Raw genomic sequence first — 26,550 nt, forward strand, 5'->3', positions numbered from 1 at the left:
TGTAGCGGTGGAGGACACATATCGCACACACACACACACACACACACACACACACACACACACACACACACACACACACACACACACACACGCGCACACCCCCCTCCCTCCCCATGCAATGGTACGGTTCCTTGTCCCCACTTCCACCGTCGCCTCTGTGCGGTTCTGTGATCCACACACACACACACACACACACACACACACACACACACACTGCTGCTGCAGTTCGGTTCCTCCAGGCTGAGGCGCTGCTGCCCCCAAATCAGACCCGTGTTTGTCCCGCGAGGTCCGCTATACAAACCGATCTATACGTTACTTGTCCTGGAGCTGTGGACACACACACACCTCACCGGCGTTAGCTAGCTGCGCTAGTGGAGACTTGAACAACAGCGTTGTTTAGACAGCGGCGACCGCTCCACGCGACCGCTCGGCGTCCGTCCACCGACCCCAGCCGCAACCGACGGTTGACGTACGTTAAAGGAGGACTGTGTGCGCACGAAAAGGAGGCGGAGCTTCGTCCGCGAGAGCCGGAACGGTCTGTTGTTGAGTCCGCGACCGCACAACTACAGCTCCCGTAGTTTCTCTCTTTCTTTCTTTTCCCGGTGGATGTTCAAAACCGGCGGACTCGATGCCACACCGGTAACCCCCCCCACCACACACACACACTTACCGTTACGACAGAGTTCCGGAACTGTCGGAAAGCGGTGGGAGGAGGAGACAATCGGCGACAGAGCAGCTGGGAAATCGCGGGAACAACGCTCGGCGACGAGACGAGGCGGTGAGTCACGGTACTGCAGCTAGCATGCTAACCGAGTAGCTCTCCTGTTCTAGCTTGTTAACCCATGGCTCATAAATGTAATCATCTGACTATTAAGTTGTTTTTCTCCTCACATTTATCACATGTATCTTGTGAAAGGGGACTTACACTATTAGAGTTGTTCATGCTAATTGCGCACGACTTTGATCAATTTTATGCTAGCGATTGCTGCACGCTATTTTTTGTTCGTTACACAGGTTTAGTCAAATAACAGCTCCGCTAATAGTATCGCGTTATGATTTTCCTCCAATTTTTGTCGACAATCGCATGTACGGAAATGCGTTCACAAATTTTAAAAAAGGATTTCGCTAGCTAGTCTGATGTAACGCTGTGTTCCGTTTGCATCGGAACTCGGGAGTCGAGGGTGACGTCATCCTCGAGTTCACTGTGTTCCAGTTGAGAAGTTGAAAACACAAAGGTATAAGCTAGCAATTGCTAGCTAATGTTAGCAGTAGCGTTCGTTAGCAACGTTCAACGCGGTATTTTGCGCTATTAAACTAAACAGTACTCTTTTTATGACTGATTTAATGTGAAACAAATATGACAGAAGCGCGATTAACACTTATAAGGAAGACATGGCGAATGCGCCCTAAGCTAGCAGGATTAAAGGTTAGGTTAGCGAGGTGGGGCTATGACACAATTTCCTCAAATTTGTGAATTGGTAGTACATGAAAATATAAGGCTTGCATTTTGAGCTTTTTTTTTCACTCTGGGACCTGTCTTCTAAAAAATAGACTTTGAGGGCTCCTGGTTTAACGCTGGTTTAATGTGGATAAAAAAGACAATACGATATAAACGTTATGCGGATATTCCTAAACGCAGCAGTCCTGTGGGTATTGGCCCTGAGAGGTTCAGCCACAGTGCATGAGCAGCCATCTTACGTTGCTGCTACAACTAGCAGCAGGCAAATCATCCAGCACACGGCAGAGGTGGGAAGTATCACAAAAGGGAAGGCTAATGTTGAGTAGACGTGTGTTATCCACACTGAGATATTAAAATCCAGGTATTGCTAAAATTGGCTTTGATACCATAATGATTGCTTGGTAGAGCTTTAATAAAGACTTTTAGTTTAAAAAAACAAAAAAACATTTCTATAATGTAATGCTAAATATCCAAGGAAATAGCACACAATTCACATTTTTATTGCCAAGAATAGAAAAATAATAGACACTGAAAAGGAACATCCTGCTGCATGTTAGCACATGGTGCAGTTAAACCCCCCTCTTGGTCTAAAGTGGTACAGCCCAGTAATTTTCCATGCCACACTGTCCTGGATGTGGGTGTGGCTTAATGTCAATGGTAATACTAAAGTGGAGTACTTTTTCCTCTTGACCCCAACAAGAGGGAAAAAAAGTTCACTTTTTTTTTTTTTTTTATTTGGGCAAAGTGATATACAGATAACTGACAGATTTAACACACACACTCACATTTATATATATATATATTTATATATATATTTTTTAAACCAGAGAGAGATAATTCAGCCACAATTTGGGGCACCCACAGGAAATGATCTGGATCATCATATTCGTAATTTAAAAAAAAAACAAAAAAACATCCACACATCATATTTGCTTGTACCTCGAAGAGAATAGTCCAGCCCTCTTCAAGTTTCACCTCCCCCACATTACCCAGTGGCAGGGCCCACATGGTGCACTTGTAATTAATTACACAGCCAGTTTTTTTTTTGCCTAGGAGGAAGCAGCCTTTAGAGGCTCCACCTACATTTTTCCAACAGCCTTTCAAGCTAGCATCTAATATGAATTCATGCTAATAATAACTGATGATAATTCGCTGTTGGTCATGCAGCCGTTACAAAGTACTGAGCTAGTTCTTACAATGGACACTAAATGTTGTGAACTCAAAGTGTCCCTTTTGCATTGTTAAAAAAGGGTGTACAATACATTTAATTTCAACTAGTATTTCAAGCATATAGGCACGTAATAGATGGTAGACTAAAGTTATCTTTACAGATGTTCTTTTTTATGGATGAGAAACCAGACATTCCACAAAAGAGGTTTACAGCATGTAGGAACCAGTGAACTCTGCGCATACTGTAGGTCTCGAGGCTCATATTGCATCATTACTAATTCCGTCGTGTTATGCGACGTAACCAATTATGTTTCAGTCTGCATATGTCGTTGTATAGCACATTAGCACAGCCCTTATTTTTTATGCCATACAGCGTAGAGCAAAGTAGAAAACATGCATGTTTTGTATTTCTGTTTTTTTTTTTTTTTTATCAAAATCTCAAGCTTAATTTTCAAAAATATTTGCAGATATAATATATCATGAAAGAGTCGGTTCATAATCTTTTTTCTTTTGTTTCAAACTCGCTTCAGCCAGTTAGAGCTGGTTTCTTTGCATCACGCTGAAATGAGAAGATAAGAAACATGATGTTGGTTCAGTCTCACAATCCTTTTTTTTGTTTTTCATCATGTTTATATTTTAAATTGATGATAAGAAAGTTTCCAGACAAAATATGTTGCATCCCATGCATAAGCCATGAATTAGTCATTTAATGTGTCTTTTTTGGTGCCATTTTGCACTGATTTGAGATTTAAGAGACATTAAATTTTACAACATGTATATAAGCACATCTTTGACAAGCGTGTATGTAGTATCAAGTTAATTTTGTATTTGTTAAGCAATGTTATTACTTCAAGAGGAAAACTGTAGTAATTGATGGTACAAGAGCAAATATTTGTTCAGGTTTGCATGAATACATCTAAAGATTTCCCATCGCTCTCATTGTCTCGGAAATCTGTTTCAACTGTTTCTGTTTTTGTTTAAAAACTATGGGGCAGCGTTTTAGTCTGAGCGGGCAGTACTGAGGCCTTTGGGAACAATGATGAAGCTTCCTGATTGGCTCTTATTCACCACAATTTGAATATAGCCTGGGAATTACCAGGATACTATGGTCAGCCGACAGCAAACAATGACAACCAGCCCACAGTGCTGCCTCAGATGGCATTTGTCCATGTGTAACCAGGATCTATGTTCTACATCGCAATTGAAGAAAAGAAACTTGGAAGATCTGAGCAGCAGCAGGCTGGACGATAAAGTATGGCACGTATTCGTGCATCCCTGTGTGATAGACAACTGGTATTGTCCAATGGCTGCAAGTGATGCTTCTTGACTGTCTGACGCTGTCAACATTAGGGGTGTCACGATCTCCATTGTAAATCAAATATTGAATAAAACAAATGGAAGAAGTTTGTTATAAGCCCTTAGTTTGTGCCGGTTTTTGCAAGAGATTTGCTTGCTTAGTATTTTCACATTTTCTAAATTGACTGGAGCAACCGACAATTCAACTTGCTGGTTTGACTGTAAAGGCAAGCCATCAGCAGGGCTCCTGTCCAGGCCACCAACCGCTGATGGTGCCTAACATGCACTGCCCTGACAAGTCCCTCACAACTGGGTTACCTTGAATGAGGACTTAGCCTAGCTAGCATCATCACCGCTGAGCGTTACAAAGTTGTCGAGTCGAGAGGTGTTGTGTGTTGAGAGGATGTGGACGTGGTCCACAAAAAAAATAGCTTCGTCACAACTCCCCGCCGCAGTCCCTTTGACGACCTTTGACCTGGAGTCAGACCCAGAGTCAGAAGACACTGTCGCTCGTGAAACAACTCCACAACGGACGTTATTCTTCTTCTGCGGTTCAATGTACGCAACCGGATGTACCCGGACTAGTGCCCGGAGCAGGATGATCGGCTGTTCTGGAGAACCGCTGTTTACGTGAACTGGACCGGGTTTTTTCAGAGATCTCGCTGAGCCCCGAGATTACAATAAAACACAGCGTTCTCAGCAGTGGCTGAACTGTTTGTTTCGAAACTTCAGGGCTTCGTAAACAAGGAAATGACGCAGATACACACTAAAAACAGCGTTAATTGGAACTTCTGGTCTTGGTCCGCTTTAAATTTGTAGTGTTACCGGCCTTAGTGTCTGGAGCCACACTTTCAACTTCGGTGGCATTTTTAACCCCATCTTCTCAAGTCACGACACACTCAAATGTAGTTCACAACACAGATAGTCGTGAACCCGGTCTGTGGGTGTAACCGCATTGCATTCCTCCTGCACCCTGCAACTACATGTACCGAATCTTGGGACCGAAAAACGAGACATATTTCGATCACGGGTACTATCGAAGCATTTCGGTCGGCACCATCAAAGAACCGAAGTTTGGTACCCAGCCCTAGGGCGAACTGGTATGAAGCCTCTTTAATTTATCACAGTGAAAATTCCTTGACTGTGACGGCCCACTCCCATCTACTTTCTGGGATATGTGGTTCAGAAGACTGTTGCTGTAGCCATAAATGCTCCACCTCCTGTGATTGGCGAGGATGGAGTTCAGCCATGAACTGCTCTTGAGTTCACTCTGAATTGTTCCGAGACCACCTCTTTCAGGTGGACCACAGTCTTGGACTTTGGTTCGCATTGGAGAGGCTAGGCTGCAGGCTGCAGGGTTCTTTTCAATAGGACTACTTCAGGATGGTCTGGTTTGAATTCACCTGCAGACTCCCCAAGGGTCTGGGTCTGCAGCTGGCTGTACCTATGACGGATATTTTTGCCAAGTTGACAGGGCAACCAGAAATTGTGGACACATGGCATGCTGAGTAAATAACCTGCTGGATTTTAAAAATCCCAAGCGTAAATATGGTCCCACTATGGTACTGGCTATTATTCAATTGGAATGTACCCAGCCGAGTCAGAGAGCATGTTGTGGTTCTTTATTAAGGTGCCTGAGCCAGGGTTGGCGGCGGACCTGTGGTAGAGTGGTCGTCTCCCAAGTGAAAAATCAGGTTCAAACCCCTGGTCCTCTAGTCTAAATGCTGATGTTCCCCTTTGCAAGACACCTCTGAACTGCGGTTGGAAGTCAATGGCCGTTGACAAGTTTCATTCCACCATTTTACACCAATTGTCTTGAATGCCACTTGGCATGAACCAAGAACCAGTGCAAATATGGTTCCCTTTCCTGCATATGACATGGCCTGTTACCAAATAGCTTATGAATGTGGGGTTGTGCTTGATTGAATGCTGTTACCGTGACCGGTTGGTAGAAAGAAGCAGTTTCTTCCACTTCCCATACGACTAGCATTTGATTACTGAACTGGATGTTGGCTGCGGGGAATGGTATGGATGGTTCTGTCGCGGTGAAGGAATTTTGCCTGCGAGGAGTTAAAGCAGCTTTATACGGTGTTATTTCACACATACCCCCCAGTTGTGCATGTTCTTGCGGAAATTTACCCTGGTTGTTATTAGCGACAAGAGTCTTGTTTACTACTGGTTGCACCACTGTTGCTCTCCAGTAAATGTCACAGTGGCACCCTCTGTCCAACCCCATCTTTAATGTCACCTGCAATAGCCAGTACGTTAATGTTACATTAGAAAAAGGTGTTTTTTTTGGTTGGTTCCATGGAATCCTTCGACACTTGTGTGACCTTGACTTTTGATCCCTCTTTACTTTGGCTGGCTGCATCCTCAAGTTGTTTGTTTGCTAGCGATTTGGCCAGGTTCCATTTTCCAGGTGTTGCAGATGGTTGTACTTTACACTTCATGGTATTTATAATAGATTTCTGCAGCCAAACCTTTTCATGGCCATTGCATTACCATACTATCTCTGTATGCACTCTTCACAGATCTGCAATGACACTCTCCACCCCCATACATACACCATGCTTCCATGTACAGGGTTCGCAGGTCTGAGTTAGACCTACTCTGAGTTTTGGCTTCTCCAAAGTGTTTGAATTTTTTATTTGAATTTTTACGCAGAGTACGGTAGCCCAGAGACTATCAGAGATAAAAATCTAAATTAACATTCACCAAGTGTTGTCGATCACGTAAATCCAAATCGGATACAGGAATCCGAATACCGTGCAGATCTTAGACAGCTTTGTACGTGTTAGGAGAGATTCTTTCTACTCTTACTGCATAGCAGCAAGCAGCAGCAGCAGAGGAGGCCATTTTGTGCCGTAGCGTTGCAAACAATTCATGAGAGGGAAATGGGGGTGGGGGCAGGGAAAGTGTAGTGAAGGCTAGCTTGCTGGCTTATTGTTGACATTACATAGATGCATGTTAGTTGTTTGTAATGACAAATTGTGTAAGTCAACAGTTTGCCATGACGCCACTTTCTCCTGTTGTCCAACTGTGTGTTTTAGGCACAGAGGGTGAAAAAAAGCTAATAGCATTAGATTTACTATTCCTTTAAAAAAAAACGACATCATTGTTCTGTTATGTAACATTAGTCTGAGCCACTTTTTGTCGATGTCAAATCATTGATGAGTTATAACCACAGGGGCGGACATAAATGAAACTTTATCCTGTAACTTGAGGAGCTTGAGCTGCTTTCAAAACCAGGATTGGAATATCTGCCAATTTATGAAAACAAGATAAAACACACACGCACACAAACAATTATGTTAAACACATGCTAATTTAGTTTGACATTTCTAGCAACAATGTTTGAGTTATTTATGGAGCTTTGAATTCTTATCTGTAGCTCTCTCCCTTGTTGGTGAGAACACCCCTCTGCTGCGATGGTTTAGTCCATGGTTGGCTGTTAAACTCAGATCTGGAACAGACTGCTGGTATGGGGGATGGGATGTTTTTTTTTGCTCTGTGTCTGTGACTGAAACCGTGACTTACCGCGTGGTGCTAGCTATAGCTCATGCAATACCTTCCATGAACTGGAGTTACTGCTGAAACGGTGTTTAGCATGTCATGTTTGCCTGAAAGCAGGAGCAAATGCATAGATATGTCGGTCTTGATTAAATAAAGATGGTTTTAGATACATTTTTCACATGGTATTTATTTTTTTTTTTATTTTTTTTTTTTAAATCTTTGTGTATGTATTATTTACAGCTCATTGAAGCCATGAAATCAGCCTCCAACAGCAACGTGTGACTTAAAAATATCTTCTAAAAAAACAAACAAACAAAAGTGCTAGTGCTTTTTTGCTGTGTGGTAAATAACACCCCCCATCCCCCGGGTGCTCTTCACTTAGGGAAAACCTAAGACTTACATCTTAGGTTCTTGTTTTATTCACATGTAAACTCCTGGTTTCACTGGGGCCCCACCCCTCCCTATTTTTCTTCCCTTTTTTCCTTCTACCCAGCCTTTGCTAGGCTCCTCTTTTCTGCACCGAGGGGGAAAAAAAAACGAGTCACGGGTACAGCGTCTAGGCTTGGGTTGACTTAGAAGCGCTGCTTGCTGGTCAGCAAATATGGTTTTAGATTAACTTTGGCTGTGCCCTTTTGGCAAGGTTTAAATATGATCGCTAAGTTCCTTAAATACCTTAGTTATTTCTGAAATTAAATTCAGAATATTAAGCAAGATTTACAACATTAAAATAGGTAAATGGACAATGATGCACAAATGAAGTCAGAATTACTAATCGGGATTCTATATTCGAAATCACAATCCAAACAGCCTCTTGCTAGCTAAGTCATTTACAGTCAAAATAGAGGAACGCTCTGATTGGTTGTTTCGTCCGCACAACATGCTGGAGCACAATTGTGCAAAAAATGTAGCATTGCTTCCATGAGTATCTTTGTCAGGATAATTCTTATGGGAGTTAGTTTCTGTCATGTGGATGCCGCAGTACCCGTGACGGCCACTAAAGGCTCAGTGTCGCTGCGAAACGACAGAAACAAGGTGGCCATTTTGAGTTCAGTGAATCCAGATGATGCAGGCAGCGAGCGAGGGTGGGGTTGAGGAAAGAGTGCGCACAGTGCGCAGTAATGTTGGAATGCAGGCTCTGCTCTTACAGGCTGCCTTGTTTTGTTTTTTTCCCCTACTGTGTTTAGCCTCTATAGGAAATGTCCAAAGTTAGAGAACTGTTGTCTTTTTAGTGGCTGGTTAATAATTAACAAACAGCATACTGTTTTTCTGACAAACACTTCAGGAACCCTGGAGGACAACATGCTAATTAAAGGGTTACTTTAACGTAGGCCCCTTAAACAATAAGCAGTTTATGTTGCGATATTAGGGAATTTTTAATAAAAATGTTGTATTGTAGTTCAGGTTTTGAACTGAACATTAGACACAATGCATTTAAGCAGGGGCAACAAAAGTGAAACCCTACACCAGGACAGGTGCTCACAATAACAACCAGAGATAACATTATTAAATCAAATGTGCCGGTTTTAGCAGTAAGTTTTTGTTGCCGCACGACTAAGGTGGCTTCCTGCAGACACACTGGACTTATTTTTCACTAAGTAGGCGGAGTCTGTTATAGGATCTGCTCCTGCCTGTGCTCAGCATGCTTCTCGCAGCAGTGCTGGTGGCCATTTTGTGTTTGTGCAGGAGCAGAAATGGGGGGATGGGCAGAGCACACACAGCAAGATTTTAGCTATTGTCACAACAAAACTTTTGGTGAAGATTTGGTAAAATATTAATTGGTGTTAACTCTTCTATCTGCCACTTAAACAATTGATCTAATCCTCAACTAGGATAATCAAACAACGACTTTATATCGCCGTTCTGCACAGAATATATACATGTGAACACCTGTACATAAACTGGCAATGTAATAGTTGTATTTTTCAAATTAAAAGAGGTTGTTCTTTGTTGCTCTTGGGTGAAGGAGCACCCCTCTTTTGGAATGGTTCAGTCTGTGTAAGAGCAGCCCTCCCTGTTGAGGGAGCGGCTGGGTGGATCGAGGCTGCTCACTGTGTCAAGCTGTGCTCTAATTTCTTGCTTTGCGCAGCTAGCATAGATCTGAGTCTTCAAAGTTTTACTCGATGCCTGTAAATGCAAAGCAAGCCTGTGTAGTATGTAATGGGTGTCATGAAAAGTAGTTATATTTGTGTTTTTGAGAAAAGGTCTAATTTGGTATCGGCATTGCATTTTTTTGTGCGTCGACACCGGGAAATAGTATTTTTATTACTTGTTTTGGCAAATGTGTAACTGCATTTGACTGTTTAGTTACTTAAATACATTGTCCTTTGTGTCTTTTGTCTTTTATACGTTACCCCCCCCCCCCCCCCCATATCAGAATGGTTCAGTCCATGCTTGACTAGGAGAGGCTGTTCCAGAGTGAAAGAGAGTGACTGTGTGTGTGTGTGTGTGTCTGTGACAGAGGGAGAGGAAGATGGGGGAGGGTTGGTGCAGCAGCTCACAGTGGGTGTGCATTTCAGCGCGAGCTGTGCGCCACTAGCTAGGCCTGGACTAAAGTGCATGTTTTTGCTCTGTTGTCTTTTATATTTGATTTTTTCTTTTACTGGTTCTGGTATATGATTTATATATGTATATATTTTTCATGCAGACCATGAAAAAAACTCTTGCTTTTTTTTTTTTTTTTTGCAATTAAATGACTTTAATTTTACTTGAAAATGGTGTTTCCAGATGAGTTTATAGCTGTTTATATTTACAGCTGCGCACATTTTTGTGAACAATTGACCACGAGTTGTGTTTCTCATAGGCCTGATAATAACTAGCCTTTATCAGTGAAGGGAACAGCCCATATATGAGGGATCATATTACACCCATGTGGTCTGTGTGGTTCTCTGTATTCCACACTGGTCAAGCCATCAGAGGTATAACTCAGGTGGGTCACTGGCAGCGAGTGCTCATCTTTTTGCACAGGGTTCTTCAGGTGATCTTGTGTGCGATCGAACCTGGCAATTATTTTTGCCGAAAGGGCAAGAGGAGGCACTGAAAAATGTTTATTTGCAGTGAAGCATATTCTAATATGTTAATAATTAGTTTGTGCTACGGAGAAAGGCCACAGACTTTTTGCCGTGTTGCCGTGTTGTCCTTGACCTTATTTATTTATTTTGTTCCTTATTTGCTTAAGGTTGAAATTCAGAACCCCCCTCTACCCTTTACCAAATGGTTTAGTCTGCGGTTGCTGTAGCTCTCCAGACTGTGGACTACTTTGTGCTAGAGTTGGGGGATGGGTGTTGCTAGGCAACAGCCTGTGCAGTGTACTTTCCCCTCTGTTTTGTGCGCTGCTAGCTAGGGTTGATGTTGACAATCGGCACGCAGTACGTAAAAAATGTTTTAGACTGAAGGATTAGCTCATCTGTTTGTCAAACCTGCAAATACACACTGCACTTGTTTACTGAGAACTTAGGGCAAAAAAAAAATTGTGTTTTATATTATGCACTTCAGCACACTGCTCTGACAGGGATTATGATTTATTTTTAATAACGGGGTTTAATAAAGGCTTTTAATTAATCACTCATTGTAGACACAGGTGGGCCTCACACCCTCTGTAAAACATACCTCTGCAAGGAACCAGATGGACTAGTCCTGTTTGAGCCCCTCCCCTTTTCTTTTATATTCTCCTGCTGGCCATTCAGATGTTCCCGGCTCCCACAATCACCATGAAACACATGGAAGGCCTCAAACCTACACAGACTGCTAAAGGTCAAACTTTTCTTTCTTTAAAGCATGTTTAGCATTTCTCTCTCTCTGTTAAACCTATTTTTTCGGGGGGGAATTGCAGCTGCATACTTTTCTTAAGGTTAGCTGTTGATATTTGCAGAGTGCTAGGCTAGATTTTAAGGCAGAGTTTTGACTTGTTTTTTTTCCTTTTGTTTTGAAGACAATCCTTTCAGATGTTCCATAGATCTTAATGACAGATGAGCAAACTGTGGCAGTCACACTGGGCTCAATAACTTCATGCATGTTCCATGTTTATACAGGTGTACGAGGTGGTGAGCGTGGCTGTATTCACTGCAGTGTCAGTCCGTTTTATATCGTGCGCTATTTGCTCCGTAAGAGATTTTCCGCTAAAATCCTACAGGTGATAACGTCTCTCCCTTGGCTGCAGTCATAACGGTGGATTTTAACAGGGTGCAATAGGAGTAATGTGGTGTTGTTGTTTGTGTCTATAAAATCAATATCTTGTGAAGCGCTGAGCTATTGTAGCGGCGGCAAATTATTCGGGCTGATTTTCGGAGTTCTGAGAAGGTGTGGACTCGCCTTTTGTTTTTCCGCCTGAACACACAGGTGTCGCCCTCGCCTCTTGGGCTGTTTGTCCCGTTTTTGCCCACTAGGCTGCAGCTGAGAAACAGCAGCAAATTGGCGCATTTGCAATTCGCGGCTTGTTTAAGTTCTGCCGGTCACTGGTTCTCGTCCAATTTTCCCCAACTACTCGCTGTCACTGTGTTGAGAACACTTGGGCCGTATCCAACGAAATGTAAACAATCTTTTTCTTTGTCGTTTTGAAAACGTTTCCCCGTGGAAATGTCTCTATGTGCACATAAAACCCCCACAAAAGGGCTCTAGTCGTGGCGCTGTAACATTACACCAAAAGCAGAGAAGACGACGTTATGTACGTAATCGGAACAGAAATGGAGACGAAATATACCAAGCCACGGGAATAAAGGGAAATTACGAAAGAAAATAAAAGTTATCATAAGGCAAATGGACATGGTGACTTTGTCGATATATTTAGCGACTTTTCCATAAAAACTACTATCGACAAATCTAGCGACTTTCTGTCATTCCGAAAAGGAACTTGCCAGCGCTGTACATAGTCGCGGTGGATGTGCGGCACAGCCGAACGTGTGCCGAACAATCCCTGATCTGTGTTGTTCATTGAAGTAAAAATAGTGTCTATAAAAATAGATTGGTTTTCTCCGCTCCTTATTTTACGAGTTAGTTTTGACTGTTGATCTTCAACACTTGTTTTTTTTTTTGCCTGAAATCGCTGACGACAGGATGTGTTCTCGCGAGATCTAGCATCTTTTCAGGATCGCTTTTAGTTACTTTTCCTCAACGGTAGTTGGCAACACTGCCAAATCTCAAACACTAGGTGGAAGGACAACAAAGGTAGGGACAGTGAATGCAAGCGCTAGAGAGCGGTGAGCCTATGACGTCCTCATTTTAGGTGTTTTGAGAACCCTTTTCCCACTCTGGGACCCGTTTTCCAAAGAAATACCATTTCAGGTCTCCCAAACCGCTGATTCCGTGCGAACAGTCCCTTAGACCACACTTCAGGTCAACATCAAAGCTCTTGGACTTGGACTTGATGCTAGGGCCTTCTTTTATGGAGGCTGCAACCCACGTTCCTACAAGAAAAAACAAGTCAGAAGCAGAAACTTAAAACAAAGAATGCGATCTTTCTGATATGCGGAGGCGGCCGCGGTTCCCTGACGAGTCCTCGGTTTGTTTCCACCTGCAGTCTCACCATTAGGTGTCGCTAACTCTTATGCATCGGATTTTAAAACCGCTGGTTTCTGCTGGTCTGACAGATTCTCCTCTCCTCTATATAGTTATTTGGCAGTCGGACACTTGTATGTTGAGCACAGTGGATTAAGCTGCTGCGTCTTAAGGGCATTTGCAACCTTTGACCAGCAACGCGGTGGCGGAAGTAGTTTGAAATGTGAGCCGCTGTAGAAAAGTTCTGAAACACAAAGAAAGGTTTTTTATTTGCTTCCCACGTGTTTCATAGTGATGTGGATTAATACTGTATTGTATTAAAGGACCTACTGGGTTGGACAGATGCAAAAGAAAACCTTATTTCACTTTATCCCTTCACTAATTAAATGCGTCTAATTTTCATTTTTGTTAACTTCGGTAGCTCGGTGAAGCTTCAGGGATCGACAGAAAACGGTGTGCTTCTGCATCCTGACAGAGGCTTGCTCTGCTAGCTTACAGAGAGCTCAGCCTGGCAGCAAAGAGCAGAGCTGACGGCCATTTTGAGGTTCTGCACTGAATCCAGGCGCACGAAATGAGACTGCAGGATGGGGGAGGGGTATATTTTTTGTTCTGCGCAGTGTGCAATAACATTGGTATGTGGAGTGAACAAGAAAATCGTACTCGCTATGTTGCACTGCTCCTAACTTTGTTGTTTATGCTGAGTTTTTCCATGATGCTTTTTTTTTTCTTTGGGGTGAAATGATGCTGATCTTTTCAGTAAGGAATTCCAGGTCCTTGCAGGGATCACGCTTGCTGATTTCGAGAGCAGAGTGGGAAGGGCTCACAGTGTTTTGCGCCAGCTTTTCACTGTCAAGGGTCCTGAGTAAACGGTGCACGACTTTCAATAACAGGCTTCATGTTTTCAGGGTTAGGGTTAGGGTTAGTCCGAGATTGACACACTTTCAGATGACTGCGGTCTTGCAGGTCAACAGTTCAGTCTCGGTAAAGCTAAACCGCAGCCGATTGTACAGATAACTTGGATAATAACTGACGCTCTGTTCTGCTCCTGAAACCATCAAATTTATCTTGCGCAAGGGTGTGCCGTTTGAATTTGTCTTCCTTTTCTTCTTACAATAGTGGAGTATTAATAGACAGGTGACATCCGGAATGCAGTCGACATGTTATGTCGGGAAAACAAACTCAAACGGTGCAATCGTGGGCCCCTTTTTTTGTCCATCTTTGTGTAAAATGCCTGTGTCTGATTGGGTTCTCTGAGTTTGCTAGACGGTAGCTGATTAAACACCTAAGGATTTAGCACGTGGTTGATCCATGAGGTCCTACTGAGGAATTAAGAACAATACACCATTTATAATAGACGATTTCACTGAACTTTGTGATCTCTTTCTCACTCAGGTTGCTGAAGAACTGCCCTATCAATCTATGACTGTGGTCCTTTCAGCTTGAAGGTGAGTTTGTCATCCATATTTTAATTTGGTTTATGCACCGCCACGGCATGTTTCTTCACGTCATAGCACGTACCTTAGCTTGGTCTCTTGCAGCGCGCAGCTTTTGTCGCTTTTTAACTTTCTAATTCTCATTTAACTCCTGTGATTAAAGGAAGTAATCCCTATCATTGATTCGTGAATTAAGTGTGAAATGAATATTGATGAAATAAATCCATAGAAAATGTGACAACGAGCCGCTTCACTGCAGTTTTTTTTTTTTTTTGCAACAACCAGAACTATGTACGGGAATTCCTTCATGTTTTTCCATAACCTCTTTCCTGCTGACAACACAGCCTCGTTTTGCCCATCCTGATTGGCTGAGGATTGAACCAATCGGGAGATGGAGGGGGGGGGGGGGATGGGAGGAAGGTTGGGTTGCAGCTGTTGTTAACTTCTCTGTTAAACATGAAATCCACAAGTTTATCAGAAATTTAAGGCATGGGGGGGATTTAGCTTCTCAGACCGACATGAAAAAGGCTTTTCACTGAGCTGCACTTTGACTTTTGTCCCTGTTCTGTCACAGAGTGTAAGTCAGGCAGTCATGGTTTTCCTTATTTTACATCAAAGATGAGTTAAATTTGCGGTAAAAGTCAAGAGGCTCTACAGGCACCGATCAGTTTGGCATGCAGCCGTTTGAGAGAGAAGAACCTTCTAGAAACCAAGAAGATCACAGGGCTCTACAGTGCCCTCTTGTGTTTTTAACGGAACTCTGCAGCCATTTCTGTACCAAGCACTGCGTCAAGACTCCCAAGTGTGAGACCACTGTGCCGCTTTACTCTCGCCGGGTCTCGCCGCGACGTCGCTTCACGTCTTTTCCACACATTGACTGACATGATCTCGACCTTGTCGCTCCGCAGGCAGCAATGGAAGTTGTCGTGACAGAGGAGAAGAAAAAGATATTCCGGGCCAGGAAAACCATGAAGATGAGCGATCGACAGCAACTGGAGAGTCTTCACGGCACTCTGTTGACCGCGGCGGCTCCTCCAGGTTTGTCCAACCCGTCGTCGCCGCCTTTAATGAACGGCACGCACAAAGACGACGGACAGAAGGCGGGAGACAAAGACCAAAACAACGTCTCGGACTCAAACTCCCCCCACGCCACATCACCCGTCTCTCCTGCCCCTTACCTGTCCTTGCGTCTGTCGCCTTCCCCGTCCTCTTCACAAAGTCCGAAATCTAAAGAGGAGACCTCCACTCCTCCTACGTCGCCATTCCATTCGATAAACTTTGAACTGAAAAAGATGGTGGAGGAAGAGAAGGACAAGAAAGGTTCTCTCTCGCCCTCGGTAAATGACCCTGTTTCACCGCCGCCAACAGAATCTAAGGGAAACCAGGAAAAAGACACTGAAATGATTCCAGCGGTCGACGGCAAAGAGGTTAGTTTTCTTCCGAGTGGTTTCATATTTAGCCGTTTGAATATTTACAATAATTTGCCGTTAATGCTCTTCCTCAGGAGGATCAGAAGGCAGCAAAAGACCTGGGCGGGGATTCGGCAAAGGCGCCCGTTAAAGCCCTGGTTCCACATTCGCCTGTGCAACCTCCAGAACCTGACTCCACAGAACCAATGGACACAGATCACGACACTACAAAGACCACAGACCCCGAGGCCGCGAAGGCTGCGACTAAAGACAACGGCCCTTCTTCGCCTAAATCTGTCACATCCAATTCCTCTGGTTCTTGTCCAGCGTCCTCCTCCGCCCCGGATCCAAAACCGCGAGAAGAAGAGTTGAAAAAGCCGGACGTGAAGGTCGAGAAGGACGATAAGGAAGACGTGAAAAAAGGCCTCGCCGTCAGCGAGGCCAAGGCGGAGGCGGTTTCGGTGAAAGTAGAAACCAAAGAGGTGAAAAAAGAGGTCGGGAACACGAGAAAACCATCGCGGCCATCGTCCACGCCACCGTCTAATACAGGTATGAGAGTCATCGTGTCATCATGTAGACACTAGACAAGATGTTTACGTGGTTTTAAGTCCTGTAATAAACAGTTTGTTGTTGTTGTTGTTGTTGTTCGCCAAGCAGTGCAGGAGGAGAAGGGCTCAACGTCTGGACTGAAACGCACTTTGTCGGAGGGCACGGAAAAAGATGGACAGCCTGTGAAAAGAGAGGGGAAGAGGCCCAAGATCGAGCGAGGCGGAGGAGAGCTGGAGGCAAAACTGGAGTTTAAAATTACCGCCAAAGGTGGCGGTCACCACAAACTGGAAAAGGTTTGTGCGGGAACCCAGCTTTGAGTTCCATAATTCATCGAATTGTGCCGCGTTGCCGGATAGTCGATTTGACCCGATGATCTCCTTCCTCAGATTGTGCAACACCTCATGGAGAAACACCTGAGAGTGTTGGAGATGACCGTTTTCGACAAAGGTTTCCAAGAACTCAAGGACAGAGTCGACAAGATCGAATGTACCACCAAACACCAGACTGCCATTAACTCACTTCAAGTAAGTCGATGCCAAGTACAGTTTTTTTATAATGAGAACACAATAAGCGTATATGAAAATCAGATCTGAAGTCCTGCTTTCTCTCTCTCTGTGCTGTTTTTAGGCCAAAATTTCCCGTTTAGCAAAAAAGTTTGGTGAAGCAAATCAGGCGTCAGAGAACAAAAGGAAACAGGAGGTAAGATTTTTATACTTTGGTTCCTACATTGATTGATTGATTGATTTGTTTATTCAAGTGTCAAACACCATGATTAGACACTACAATCATTTCTCAATTATTTCCAGATAGCCACGTGATGTGACGTAACACAGAACCCAACATAACATAACTAAACCGATACAAATAAGTACTCGTACTACAAAATAAAGATGGCTTGTCATATGGGATACAAAAATACTTTGCCGCAGATACCAGGCATTCATTTTCATCATTTTCAAACAGCCAGCGCAAAATTTCTCCTACATATTTCCAAAGTACATCAGGATTTTTTAACTGTATTGGTTCAAAAAGAGAGTTCCTTAAATCACAATATAAAGGACAATAAAAAACTAAGTGAAATTCATCTTCCATAACCTGTAGATCACAGAATTCACACAGTTTTTTCTAACTGGTTTGCCAGTTGTGTTCTTTCTCTTGAATACACTGTTTAATTTCCACAGGCACTTGCCGCCGCCGCCGCCGCTGCAGCTGCTGCTTCTGCTGCCGCTTCTACAGTCTCTGCAGTTACTTCGGCTCCATCTGTTGCGTCGGTTTCGTCTGCCGTCAAAGCCGTCGTCGCCGCAAACAACCTCCAAGTTCAACGGTAAGTGTCGAGTTCTTCACCTCGACTTTCTTATCTAATTCCCTGTTAACCGTGCACATATTTTAACTTAAAAAAAACACAACTCTTTCACATTTGCAGATCGTCTCGGCATGTATTTAAAACATAACGTGTCATATTTGAATACAGCAGTGTTTTTTTTGGTGTGAAATACAATTTGGCTTTTTGTATGAACGTGACAATACCGGACTGAAGCCGGAACTACACACCCGAGACGTTCACATTGTCCCAGGTTGCTATCTGTAATCACGAAAAACTAACGGATAGAATAAAGAATCCTCACGTCCTCCAAAACCCAAGAATTCACGTCACGCGTTCGCTTTTTCCCGGGGATCGGCTCGTCCAAACTCCAAACCTCACATTTCTTAACACTGGTTTGGGAATAAACAAACACACGGTTCCCCCCCCACTTGTGTTTCGTGCGCCTGCAAAGTAGCCGCGCGTCGGTCCAGGTCCTGAGTCTTGTGACGTTCTACAATGTGAAGTCCTGTGCGTGTTCCTCAGGCAGCGCAGAGTGTAGTTAAAACTGCACTTCTCCTTCCAACAGCGTGCTCCGCCGGCAGACGCTAGAACCGCGGCCTGGGATGCCCAGAGAGCGAGCGGTGCCCTCTGTTGGTAAGACGAAGTCTGCACTGCCTGTCGGAAAGGCGAAGGAGGAAGAGGAAACGAGCGTGGAAGAGGACGCCGGCACGCCGCCGCCGCCGCCGCCGCGTATGACTAAAGAGCTGTCGGACTACAGCGAGGGACGGTGCCGAGCGGACGTTTCCCTGCGCGCCATCAGTACCCAGTTGGAGAAACTGCTGTACCACAACTGCAAAAGAAGCTCGGGAAAACCCAGGGCCGACCGCTACGCGTCGTACATATTCCGCTCCTTAGTCCCGTACGACGTCTACTGCGGCTGGGTGGATAAGGTTAACTATAACGGCGGGTTGAGGAAGGACGCGCTGCCCAAAAACTTACAGAGGACTATGAGGACGTACGTCGAGCGTCGGTTTCCCGCGCTGTCCCCGGTGGACTGGAGGGACATCCGCGACGCCGTCAACGACATACTGCGAGTGAAGAGAAGACAGGAATTCTTTCAGGAATTTAACAGAGCGTCCGAAAGAGCTTATATATGCTAACGGGCATCGCCTCCGACTGTCGCTATGGACGATTACGATTGCGGTAACGACAACAACGTGGAGGCCTCGTTACTGACTCTGGATCTGTGGATCACGCAGTGCTGAAGGCACAAAGACAGTGATGGTCCGTGAGAACAAACTGTGCTGTGTGCGGTAGGGACGTACCAATACACCATAACGAGGCTGAACCATTTTGAATGAATATCGAATTATTGATGATTTTGACAGGAATTGCGATTGCGATATGATTCGCGATATCCGAGGGAATGTTTTATTTATTTTTTTGGGCTAATTTTCAATCGAAAAACATTTAAAAGTGAAAATTATTGTCGCATATTTGTGCTCCTCCTGCCATTTGAAAATTGCACTAGGCCGTATCGCGACTACGATATGATTTCGATTAATTGTTCAGCCCTGGACCATAATAATGTGGTAATATCGCAGTATCTAAGATACAACATTTATTGTCGGTGACTTAGTTAACCGACAATAGCAAGTAACGCGCGTGTAAACGCAACCGGCGACGACTCTCCTTGGGCTAACCCATTTTTCCGACAAGCCAAACTGGCTGAAACCAAACCCCCCCTGTTAAATTCTCTGGACCGTTCCATCCCTACCGTGCCGGCAGCCGTCGCCTTTCGAAAAAAATCTTTCCGACGCTAACTTCGACGCATTTTCATTTCGACGACGTATTGCTACGAAGCGATCTGCCCTACGTCGAACCAGTCGGCGTTCACGGACGCGCCGCGCTTTGCTTTACTTCACGAAAATATAACGATTACTCGCAAAAAGAAGAAGAGCAAAGAGCGAAATGAAAGCAACGTTTGGTTGGATCTGCTGGACAGTGATTCTTTGTTCCTCCCCAGTACTTATAGGCATGCAAATGAACTGGCCTTACTGCATCAATGTGAAGCACACTTCAATGACTGATACCTGATTCATAATCGCCTCTGTTGATGACATTTGTGATGACTTTTTTTTTTTTTTTTTGGGGGGGGGGGGTATTTCGTTGATCCTATAATCGTTATTTGTGCTGCTATCTGTCTTGGCCAGGATGCTCTTGTTTAAGGGATCTTCAAACTCAGTTAGACTTTTCCTGGATAAATAAAGGTTAAATACACACAACAACAAAAACCACAATTGTGCCTTTTGAGCTTTTTTTTTTGTTTTGCTACAGAAGCAAACTGGGACAATTCATGTGTCACTGAATCCATCGCAGCGTTATGCTTGAAAACGTTTAATTGCACACTGATAATTGTCGAGGGAGTCTGTCCTCAACGATGGAATAATGTCATGGTCATACACAGCCCACAGTGTGAACAAATCTAAGCATAAGCAATCTTTCCAAACAGGCAACTCCGGACGTCTCTGGAAATAAAGCCGACGTCGACGACCGTTTCTTCCTCCAACTCAGTCTGTGAGTAGAACCATTTCTTTTTATGTCTGATTTTGAGGGCAATTCTTGGCGTCTTGACTCCCAAATCTCTGGTATAAAATAGGAGTTTGTCGCTTTCGAAACTGCCACGACCTTTACTGAAAACAAACATGCTGCAGGTTGAGCAGGTTTGACGAGCGAGGCTAGCACGCCATCCCATCTCACCAGAGGTGGAAAAAGTACTAAAATATCGTACGCAAGTAAAAGTACCAATACTTTTGATGAAATATTACTCAAGTAGAAGTAAAAGTAGTTCATTTGAAATGTACTTTAAAGCTCACATAGAGTGGTCCTGTTGCAAAGAAATGTTAGTTATGGAGGTCTACTTACATACATTAACTTGTTTTTATGGTCAAAAACCTCCTAGTTGCTGTAAACGAGCCGATTGAAATCCTCTTTTCTGACGCTGTTTGTCAGCCGCGATGTTTCAGAGTGAACTCTCACCCCCAGAAGACATAGTCTTGTGATTGCCCAGTACTATTCAGCACACCCGCTCTCAGAAGCGCAGCGCCCCCCTCTGGAGGGTTGGATGCACTGCTCCTCTTTATCAAAACATTGTTTTAACAGTGTTTAAAAATAGCTTCTTCACGACTCCCCGCCGCAGTCCCTTTGACGACCTTTGACCCGGAGTCAGACCCAGAGTCAGAAGACGCTGTCGCTCGTGAAACACCTCCACAACGGACGTTATTCTTCTTCTGCGGTTCAATGTACGCAACCGGATGTGCCCGGACTAGTGCCCGGACTAGTGCCCGGAGAACCGCTGTTATCGTAACTATTAAGGGATTTTCAGAGATCTCGCTGAGCCCCGAGATTACAATAAACACAGCGTTCTCAGCAGTGGCTGAACTGTTTGTTTAGAATCTTCAGGGCTTCATAAACAAGGTAATGACGCAGATACACACTAAAAAACAGCGTTAATAGGAACTTCCGCTCTATGGGAGCTTTAAGTAAAAGTTACTTAGTTACTTTGCGTGGGGTGTGAGCGTAGTAGAAATATGACAAGATCTCAGAAATCCAAAGCTATTTTGGAGCTCACAGGATATGACGTCACTTTTGGCCACGCCCTCTATGTTCACGCGCCAGTGCTAATGCTAATCACGTCATCATTCGTCTGGTTCTGCTGTATATTTTCCCCCTGTCGGTCTTCATTGTAACGGACAGGATTTATAAAGTACCGTAACTAAGTACAATACTTGAGTCAATACGTACTCAAGTAAAATACAAAATCCCAATTTTAAATTGTACTTAAAAAAAATACAAAATACACAAATAAAAGTATTCAATACAGTAACTTGAGTAAATGTATTTCTGGTTACTTTCCACCTCTGCATCTCACTCTGCTTATTCCCCACAGTAAACCAAACCTCGGTCGCCGTCTCGGTCCCGACGTCCTCCGCGGCGACCCTCGTCCATCAGAACCCCATCCTCCAGCTGATCACCTCCACCTCCAACGCCACCACCAACCTGGCCACCGGCATCACCACGCAGAGTCCCACGGGCACCCTCCTCCTGAAGACCACTGGGAGCGGCATGGTCGCCGGCCAGCCGCTGCTCATCCAGCTGCCGCTGTCGGTGACCAACGGCCAGGCGGGAACGCTGGTCAACTTCCCCGTCTCCTCGCTGTCCGCCGCCTCCTCGCTCAACAAGGGCAAAACGTCCGCGACCACTACGACTTTTATCCTCAAATCCGCCATCCCCACGACCTCGGCGATGCCTTCCGTCACGGCCGCCGCGTCCGTCCCGGCTCTCCAAGCCGCCGCTGGGCAACTGTCGCCCGCCCAGATCTCTCTGGCTCGGGCGGTGTACCACGGAGGCGCCGGGGCCATAACCACGCCGAACGCCGGAGTGTCCGTCACCACGGCCAAGACGCCGGCTCAGACCGTGTCCGTGGCTGGAGCCATGTCGTCGCTCTCGTCCCCGGCAACGTCGGGGCCGGCAGCTACAGGCTCCACTGCTCCAGGACCCCCACAAGGAACGTCTCTCACATCAAAGACAGGTGGGGGGTTGATGTGATTGTGTTAAATGGTGTTAGAAATGCAATCTCTGCTGAGCAATTAGCAATTTAAATTGAAGGTGTCGGATGGTGGACCAGGCTTCCTTTTAACCCTCATTTGTGTGTGTTTTTTTTTACCACTTATTTTACCTTTGAATTTCTTCTAATCAGCCTTTTCCCCCCCTTTTTCTTTTCCTGAAGACAACCAAGCGACTGCAGCTGCTTCGTCCAAACCTTCCACCATACGACCCAAAGGCTCCGTGATCGATCTCACCGAGGACGACGACGATGTGCAAGGTGAGACGATTCATTTAATCGATTACTAAATTAACCGCCAACTATTTTGATGATCGATAATCGGTTTGAAGCTTTTTTCATGATTTAAAACCAGATTTCTGATTGTTTTAGCTTCTTAAATGTGAATATTTTCTTGGTTTCTTTGCTCCACATAACAAATAAATCATTAAAACTGAATCATTTTGGTTTGCGGACAAAACAAAGACGTTCGAGAACATCGTCAATTCCAGGTTTTGACAAACACTGATCAACTTTTTTTTTTTTTTTTAACATTTTCTGACAATTTATGGACCAAACGATTAATCGGTTAATCGAGAAAATAATCGACAGATTAATCGATTACGAAAATAATCATTAGTTGCAGCATGTTTGAGTCTTAATTATATTGTGCTTTATGTCCCCTCAGTGACGGGAGTGAAAAGTGCCACCGTCGCAGCTCCCTCACCAACTCAACGTATTCACCCAGTTGTTGGCATCCTCAACAGTAAGTCAACCACATTAACAGGGGAGCAACTAATGGGGGTCATTTTTGATAAAATAATGTGTATTTATTGCTAGAACAAGAAGTTCTGGTCGTGTCCACCTTTTAAGAACCATAGCGCGACTACCGCTAGCTGTTTTATGGTCACGTGTGTTATGGACGACCTCCGTAAATGTTTATGAAATGCTCTGTGATGCATGTGTTCATGTATTTATGGCGTTTCGAGGTTAAAGAAACAGTTAATTTCTAGTGATTTGTAAATGAAAGAGAAACGTGTCATTTAAATTTCTGTTTGTCCGTTAATAAATGTCCTCACGTGTTAGAAGTTTCCTCATTTACTATCACATTTATTCACGTTACATGTATCTATTTATTTTCATTTTCTACTTTGAAATGATATGCAAATGAAGTATGAACCACTGTGGTCAAGTGTTACTTAAAAAAAGTCTTAAATCCAATAATTTGAATTTAAGGCCTTATAATGTCTTAAATTCTCCTAAAATCTCATAAAAGGTCAATTTTGAAAGTTCTTCAAAATCGTTACTTTTATTTAAAACGTGCATAAACTTCAGTCTCGCTTTGAAATGTTTCTATTTTTGAGATTGCGATAATAACATAACCGCAACACGGAACTAAAGTAGGCCACTTGTGCTGCCCGGTTAGCTAGCGCGCCGCGCTGCGTTACAGCTTAGCATAGCACCGGAGAAAACGATTCATGGCTCCAAATTTCCTTCATGTCTTTTGTACTTTTTTTGCCAGTATGGATTTGAAATGGGTCTTAAATTGTATTCATTATGGTCTTAAAAAAAGTCTTAAATTTGACTTGTTGAAACCTGCAGAGACACTGTGTTAAATTGTGATGATTTGTGCACACGCGTGAACCAAATACTGTGCTTTTCCTCGATGCTAACATTTAAAATAAAAGTTCAAGGCGACGTCTCAACTTCCGATGTCTGCTCTGTCTTCTTCAGGTGGAGCGAGGTCCTCGCCTCAAGGCAATCAAAACGCTAGCAGCACTCCTCTGTTGACAGTACACCACCGCCCCCCGCTGGTGAGAAAAGCAACATACACATTTTATATTTCAGTATAAAACTCTCCATTGAAATAATAATAACTGCATGTTCTTTTTAATAAATCAAGGAAAACATGGACACATTTTCATTATTTTATTCTCTTTTATAGGACTCTCCTTTGAAAGCGCGCACCGTAACGAGTACGACGCCGACCCGGGGCCCCGGCATGCCCCTCCCACCGCTCCCGGCGGCGCCTGCGCACCCCCGCTTGCCCCCCGACGCCGAGCGGACGTCGCCCCCTCAGCAGCCGCAGCTGAAGCTGGTGCCCAGTCAGACGGGCATCGTCCTGTCGTGGTGCGTGGCGGAGATGGACCGCACGTGCGCGGCCGTGGACAGCTACCACCTCTACGCCTACCACCAGGACAACTCCAACACCAACACGGCGCAGCAGCACTGGAAGAAGATCGGCGAGGTCAAGGCCCTGCCGCTGCCCATGGCCTGCACGCTGACCCAGTTCCAGTCGGGCTCCACGTACCACTTCGCCGTCAGGGCCAAAGACGTCTACGGGCGCTTCGGCATCTTCTGTGAACCTCAGTGCACCAACGTCATCAATCCCAGCTCAAGTTGAACACTTTAGAAACGAAGTTTGTGGATTTATTTCTTTGCTCCTTTAACGCAGTATCTGTAAATATCTCGACGTGACGGCTGCAATGTGACAGACTTTGGGGGGGGGGAAATGGAAGCAGCAAATGGTTAGTTTTGTCTGGTTAATGTACGTATTGTATTTTTTGTGACTCATGCGGTTGTACATGGTTGAATTACTTTGCCACTCTACCAGTTCAGATATTTATGTTGACTCCTGTTACTCTCCACCTGCGTCTCTCTGCTCCCGACGGCGACAGGTTTATTCTGTGTAAACTCGAGGACTTGCGACGAAAACATGTGTAAATGTGTGGTAGAATCTCAATGATAACTTTTTTGTAACATTTTGTCTGGCAACCAGACTTTGACGAACACAATAAAAGGTTTTATTAAAGGTATATATTTTAATCTGTTGCGTGTGTGTGTGTGACCAGCTCACATTTATACTGCACTTTGCACATGAACACGTGTAAGTCTGCCAAACAGCCAGTAGAGGGCGTTGGTGTCTAGCAATAGCGACACATGTATCTCATTTTGCTTCTTTACAGCAGGGGTCTCAAACTGAAATGACCTGGGGGCCAATGTGCATTTTACAATATTGCATCATGATATCACATGTATACTTAATAGTACTATTAACTATTTATGATGCAAAATGAATGTATTAATATCAAAAACAGACATTTATTTTAAATTACATAAATAATAGTGTGGACAACTGGAATTAAAATTTATACCAGGAGCCGTTTGGGGCCACTGCCATTCGTGGCTCGGGCCCTAACAAGTGTATTTATATATGTAATTGAATGTTTTATATGATGCATTTAATAATGGGATAATTATTATTACTGTTATAATAAACATTGCTAGCAAACATATTATATTCTAACACCTCACTGGCAAATGCACTGTGTTTAAGTGAGGTCGTGGGCCATGTTTTCATTATAACATAATATTAATTTGGGGGGCCACATGTAATCGATTGGGGGGGCCGCATGTGGCCCCCGGGCCTCCACTTTGAGACCCCTGCAAGGGGTTGTTGTTTCTGTTTGATTTGGGTCATCATGGAGCAACTCTTCAATCCCTAATCCCCCTTAATCTGTGTCTTGGATTGGATTATTGGAGAATAGAGAAGACTTTATGTTTGTGTAGAAAAGGTCCAGGTCCATGAAGGTACCGTAATTAGTAAAAAAAAAAAAAAGTATTAGAATAAACAAGAAAAACAAACAAATAAAATAAAATGAAAAGGAACATTATTTTAAAAACAGTGTTCCCCAATCCTGATCCACGAGGAGCTGCTGTGCTCCATGTTTTAGATGTTGCCCTGCTCATGCACACCTGTTTGATTTCATCACATTAGCTTAATTAGTTCATGAGATGCAGGAGAAGTTACAACATGAGAGAGTACTTTTTTGACTTTTTGGATCGTTTTGGATGTCTGTGAAGAGGAAGAGGAGGAAGAGGAAGAGGAGGAAGAGGAGGAGCGGACTGAGGAAGTGTCACGAGGTGAGCGGAAGTTAAATTCAAACACTTGTTCAGGTTTGCGTTGTGTTTTCTCAAAGCTAAAGTATCTGCGTCGCCATTTAAGTGAAACCAAACGAAACACGAAGACGCGACAACGACGCGCAATTCAAACTGACGCAGAAACAAACGCACGCAATGAAACACGAGGGAATCGTCCGGTTAATGTGCGGACACAATCTGTGACGTCACACCAAACACGCTGAACTCTCGGGTTTAAACACTTCCGACTTCTATTTAAACCTTTATGAAGAAAACTGAGTTACTTTGTCACAGAATTTATTTGATTTGAGACAATTTCAGTATGAATTAGTTTCGAAAATAGATTAACAAAGCGTTAAATCAGGATTATACGGTGGCCGACAGGGGCAAACGCACTGCAAACC

At 44.1% G+C, this 26,550-nt stretch overlaps 1 protein-coding gene across 2 annotated transcripts; it reads left to right on the forward strand.

Moving 5' to 3' along the window:
* Nucleotides 1-654: 654 nt before the first annotated feature.
* Nucleotides 655-25,035, forward strand: atf7ip (activating transcription factor 7 interacting protein). 2 transcript variants are annotated; one of them, XM_083909461.1, is made up of 14 exons: nt 655-778; nt 14,321-14,373; nt 15,270-15,788; nt 15,866-16,319; nt 16,428-16,612; nt 16,706-16,843; nt 16,947-17,018; nt 17,501-17,643; nt 20,135-20,199; nt 21,572-22,213; nt 22,412-22,507; nt 22,914-22,991; nt 23,960-24,039; nt 24,171-25,035. In XM_083909461.1, exons 3-14 carry the CDS (start codon nt 15,276-15,278, stop codon nt 24,627-24,629), a joined length of 2,925 nt encoding a protein of 974 aa, XP_083765587.1. In that variant the 5' UTR covers nt 655-778; nt 14,321-14,373; nt 15,270-15,275; the 3' UTR covers nt 24,630-25,035. The 2 variants fall into 2 exon arrangements, with proteins under 2 accessions (XP_083765587.1, XP_083765588.1); XM_083909462.1 differs by lacking the exon at nt 655-778 and adding an exon at nt 11,135-11,188.
* Nucleotides 25,036-26,550: the final 1,515 nt, after the last annotated feature.

Source organism: Microchirus variegatus (assembly GCF_963457635.1).
Source record: "Microchirus variegatus genome assembly, chromosome: 23".
Lineage (NCBI taxonomy): Eukaryota > Metazoa > Chordata > Actinopteri > Pleuronectiformes > Soleidae > Microchirus > Microchirus variegatus.

Coding starts and splice junctions, on each gene's coding strand:
- atf7ip (XM_083909461.1), top strand. CDS start 15,276: ATGGAAGTTGTCGTGACAGAGGAGAAGAAAAAGATATTCCGGGCCAGG. Junction 16,613..16,705: donor GTCACCACAAACTGGAAAAG/GTTTGTGCGGGA, acceptor CTCCTTCCTCAG/ATTGTGCAACACCTCATGGA. Junction 17,019..17,500: donor AGAACAAAAGGAAACAGGAG/GTAAGATTTTTA, acceptor TAATTTCCACAG/GCACTTGCCGCCGCCGCCGC.